Raw genomic sequence first — 4901 nt, 5'->3', positions numbered from 1 at the left:
GTTATAGCTTTCATATAAAAAGGTTTAAATTAATTTCATAATAGGTGTGTGTACATTGGATACTTTTTCTTCCATTCCTGTGATACTTTACTAAGAAGAAATGTCCTTATAAGTAAAATGATTTCTTTCTCCTGGGTCATTTAATCCCTAGTAATGGGATTACAAGATCAAATGGAAGGTTTACATATAGCAATTTGAAGATTGTCCTTTTTTCCAAAAAGGCTGACGAGCTAGTTTTCAATCCTACCAACAGTGCATAAGTGATTTCCCCCACCCCTGAACCAGTATCTACAGCTTCGGGACTTTGTGATGTGCGCTATTCTTGCTGGTGTTAGGTGTTATCTCAAAGTGGTTTTGATTTGCATTTCTCTGATGATTAGGGACAATGAGCAATGTTTCATGTGCTTGTTGGCCATTCATCTATCCTCTTGGGAAAATATTCTGTGCATGTCTCTTACCCCGTGATTAATGGGGTTGTTTACTTTTGTTGATTTGCTTAAATTCTTCATAGATTCTGGTTATTACCCCTTTGTCAGATTCTTAACATAAGAATATCTTCTCCCATTCTGAAGGTTTTCTGTTTGCTTTATTGATTGTGTCTTTAGCTGTGAAGAAGCTTTTTGACTTGATCAGGTCCCATTTATTTATTTTTGTTTTCAAAGAATCTTAAGTCTCTTCCAAAGTGCAAATGGGAGAACAAAAGCCTAAGAATATTGAAGGCATTTCTAAAAATGAGAAGTAAGAAATAAGCCACGATAAATAAGATAGTATTGTTTCTGCAAATGGATACACTGACCAAATGGATCAAAACAGCTCCCAAAGAGATCATCACATACACGGTCTCTGGAAGTCCCAAAGAGGTGACTTGGCAGAGTAATGGGGGAAGGATGAGGAAAAAGTGTATTGACTGCCCATCTCATCTCAACACTCAAAAATATCGATTCCATCAAGAGATAAATGGATTTTTAAATTGTAAATATATTTAATGAAATACTATTCAGCCTTAGAAAATGTCATTTGTAACACCTGGATGAACCTAGGCGACATTGTGTTAAGTGAAATAAGCCACACACATATAGTGAAAAATAACATACGATCTCTTCTGTACATGAAATCTGAAGAAGTCAAAGTCACTGAAGTGGAAAATGGAATGGTAGTTGCCATTCTACTGGGAGGTAGAAGGGTGCCAGGATTTAATTACATTAAAAGAATTTCTTTTGGCAAAACATAGCTGAAAGTAGTAAATGGTAGCATAGTTTATTTGCCATTTGTGTAAATTTTAAAAAGGTCAAGAATAAGATGAATTAGAAAAGAAATTCAGTATCTTATAGCCAACTCTGTTTATATCCGGCTTACCCTTAACTTCCTTGACTTTAATTTAGTATTCAAATAAAGAAGAGGCAGTTTTACCTAGAATAATGTTCTCAGCTTTTCTATTTTAGCTTACCTTTACTTCTTACATTTGTAATAAATGAAAATCCCAAATTACTTTTTGAACTGGGATATTAGTTTTATACTAAATATCTATTTCTGTACAGCCTATTGGTATTTTTCAGCTAAAATTCTTCTTGTAATAGATATAATGTCAGAATAAGATATGTTTTAAATAAGGTAGACTTTTAAATTAAAATCAATAGTACATTTCTCATAAAACAAAATAAGTCTAAGAAATCCTTTGGATCTTATTTCTAAATATAAACATTATTTCCATAGGTCTCAGAAAGTAATTTTTATTGCCCAATGGAATACTAAAATGGTGTGGCAATCATATCTCAAAATAGATGGTCTATTATACGCTCACATTGCAATGTATCCAGTTATTAGTGTACAGAATTCACATCAGAAGATGTTATACCTTAATTAGATTCATAAATAGGCTATGTGATACATTATTTATTACAGGTTCCTCAAATTCATTTCCCTCAAGCAAGAAATTCAGTTTTGCGTCGTGAAACTTGCTTATTCTTTTCTGCTTCACAAACCACTCTTCTGTTCTGTCTCTCTTATGGATACATGTACAGGTCATGGGCTGACACACGGTTATCTTTGAGCTCATGCTTATTTTCTGTAATACTTTTATGATGTCTTCTTTTTATACCTTTCTAACTTTCATTGATTCTTTTAGCAACTAGGGTCTTGTAGTTGACTTTTAAATTATGTGACTATAATATGAGGCAACATAATAGAGAAACACTGACCATAGTTTAGTGTTCAATACTTGAAATATATTGCCCCTTACTACTTCATTCCAGTGAACAAGTACTTAACCATTCTGTAGAAGAATGGAGAATCCAGAATCCAATTCAAGATTTGGAGTGTTTGCACGCTAAAGCATATAGTATTGCAGCAGATATTTCATAGCTGAGCAATCATAATTAGTGTTAATATAGATCAATAACTTTGAGAAGTTTGAGAGTTTATCTGGCAGGCTAACACGTTGACTTGCCACACTTTCATGGATGTTGACAAAAAGCAAGATTGTGGTGTAAGAGACAAAGAAAAGCTAATTATTTACAGAAATAGCAGTAGCCAGACTAAACAGTTTTGCAGATTCCTAAGCCCACTTCACAGGGCAGTGTGAAGAGGACTAGATAACACCTATATACATGTTGGCTTGTGTTATTGGAGAGGAATCCTGGATTTAGGGAACCTAATCATTTTATAATACGTAATAAGACTATCTAACTTTTGCCCTAGTTTATCATTCTGTATAATAACAAATCTGTTTGCTTAGGATGTAGATACTACCTCTGTCTTCTAATACTGTTCATTATACAGATACCTGTGAAAAGACAGATTGGTACAAAGGTTTTTGATTAGTACTCGTTTCTCAGAGTGCTAAATCTTGTATTTTTTCTGCTTGAAAATCACCCGTTATTTTCAGTACCCTTAAAAGAAAATCCAGTCTCCCTATCTTGGCCTAAAAGACTCTGAATGATCAGGACCTTCATCGATAACCTCTACACCTGCCTTTTCTCTTCCATACCCACCAACAATCTTTGTATTAGTACTTCCTGTGTCTGGTACGTTCCTGCTCCAGATTATCCCCGGGCTGGCTCCTTGACATTCAAGACTGTGCTCAGATCACATGTGAGAGCAAGTCCTTATCTAAGCTTCTGATATAAAGTAACCCCACAGTCTGTCACATCACTCTCTTATTATTTTGTTGTTTATTGTCTGTCTCTGCCTCCCACCCCACCCTACCGCAAGGAATGTAAATTTGTTTAGAGTGCTTGCCAGCGCACTTTGCTCAATCTCACAAGCTCCTTCTCCTTCTCTCTTATCATATCTAAATGGTATCATTTAGTAGTTCCTTAGTATTTACTGAATGAATGTATGGATACATGAGTTGATACTGCCTCTACTTCTGTGCTTTTTGTTCCTCCTCTTTTTCTTGTACTTTTCCATTCACTAATTCTGGTCAGAAACATTAAACTTCATTATGTGATTTTCAGTGAAGATCTTCTACTATCTCCAGGATTTTAAAAACAAAGAATACTGCACTAAAGAAGAAATAAAAGCCTCCTCTCAATAATAAGCTACCAGTTAGTTACAGTTTGTTATATACTTTTCTTTTTCCCATTGATTATAAACTATCAATTTGATAACCTTGGTTTTATTGGGATAAAACACAATCTCTACAAGAGATTATAATATGATGCCATGCTATTTGTTGGCACTTATAAAAATCCATGTTTACCAGCTAATTGCCATTAATGCCATATGAGAGGCATGTCTTGATTTATATAAAAGTTAGGAAATAAAAAAGGTAGCTAATTACAAATCTATTGAGATTGTCTTCTGATTAGCATGCTATTCTTTGCTTCTGAAATGCCAAATATTTCTTTGGTTATCTCTATGATGTTTCTCTCTATATAAGAAAAATTTATATGTGATAGTGATATAAAGTAGCCGTTAACAAGATTTTAACTCTTTTCTATCATTTCTTCAGCTATTTTTCTTGTAATTGATAATTTACTTAACAGAGGACATATTGAAAATGAATATAGTTGCAAGATACTCTTTTGGAAATGCATAAAGGGAAAGCTGTTTGATTAAATGCTCTTTATTTTTATGTGGGTAAATAATGCACAGTATTATATTTAATAAGGATTTATGTACATATCTTTTAAAATCGTGTTACTAATAATAAGGACTATTATCTAAGGTACTCAATCACAATTCTACCTGGAGTATATTTTAAGATTCATAATATTCCATTTTCCATTTTCTTGTGACATTATCTTGTGGAATTACTGTGGTTAAAATTGATCAGTTTTCAAATTCTTTTTTGTAATAGCAAGCAATAAAAGAGAACATCAAAAAGAGAGAAGCAGAGGAAAAAGAAAAACGTGCTAGAATAGCTAAAGAATTAGCAGAGAAAGAAAGACTTGAACGCCAGCAAAAGAAAAAGCGCTTATTAGAAATGAAGACTGGTGAGTACTATCAACTTTGGTATTTATTCTATGTACACTTGGGATTTATCCTGCCTACTTTATTATCACTGTAGTATATAAAGGAAATCATGATCACTTGTATCTGTAATTAAGTTGTAGAGCAATTCTTTCTTTAATGGGCTTTTCCTCCCTTTTGTTTGCCAACGAGTTGAGTCTTCATTCCAATGCTGCTCATGGGTGATTTGGTCCTCTGCTGTCCTCTGCAGTGTCAGTATATTTGCATTGCTTTGAGTACTGCTTGGATAACCAATATGTAAAATGTATGTCAACTAATAAATTAACAACTATAAGAATGGAGTGTGGGAGATTCTATAGGACAGTAACCTGGTTTCTTCAACAAAAAAATCCGAGGAGGGAAAACAGTGATTAAAAGAGACATAAGAGGGTGGCGCCTGTGGCTCAAAGGAGTAGGGCGCTGGCCCTATATACCAGAGGTGGTGGGTT

At 34.0% G+C, this 4901-nt stretch overlaps 1 protein-coding gene across 5 annotated transcripts in view; it reads left to right on the top strand.

Annotated features, from left to right (window-relative positions):
• Nucleotides 1-4901, top strand: part of DIAPH3 (diaphanous related formin 3) — a 481355-nt gene that overhangs the window by 324333 nt on the left and 152121 nt on the right. For all 5 annotated transcript variants that reach the window (XM_003790158.2, XM_003790157.2, XM_003790156.2 and 2 more), the window contains one exon: nt 4301-4436. In XM_003790158.2, coding sequence (XP_003790206.2) covers nt 4301-4436 — 136 coding nt within the window. The remainder of the gene's footprint in view (nt 1-4300; nt 4437-4901) is intronic.

Source organism: Otolemur garnettii, unplaced genomic scaffold (assembly GCF_000181295.1).
Source record: "Otolemur garnettii isolate 467f Iridium unplaced genomic scaffold, OtoGar3 scaffold00040, whole genome shotgun sequence".
In the NCBI taxonomy this organism is placed as follows: domain Eukaryota; kingdom Metazoa; phylum Chordata; class Mammalia; order Primates; family Galagidae; genus Otolemur; species Otolemur garnettii.
Note: the sequence above shows the minus strand (reverse complement) of the source record. Positions and strands in the feature narration are given on the sequence as shown.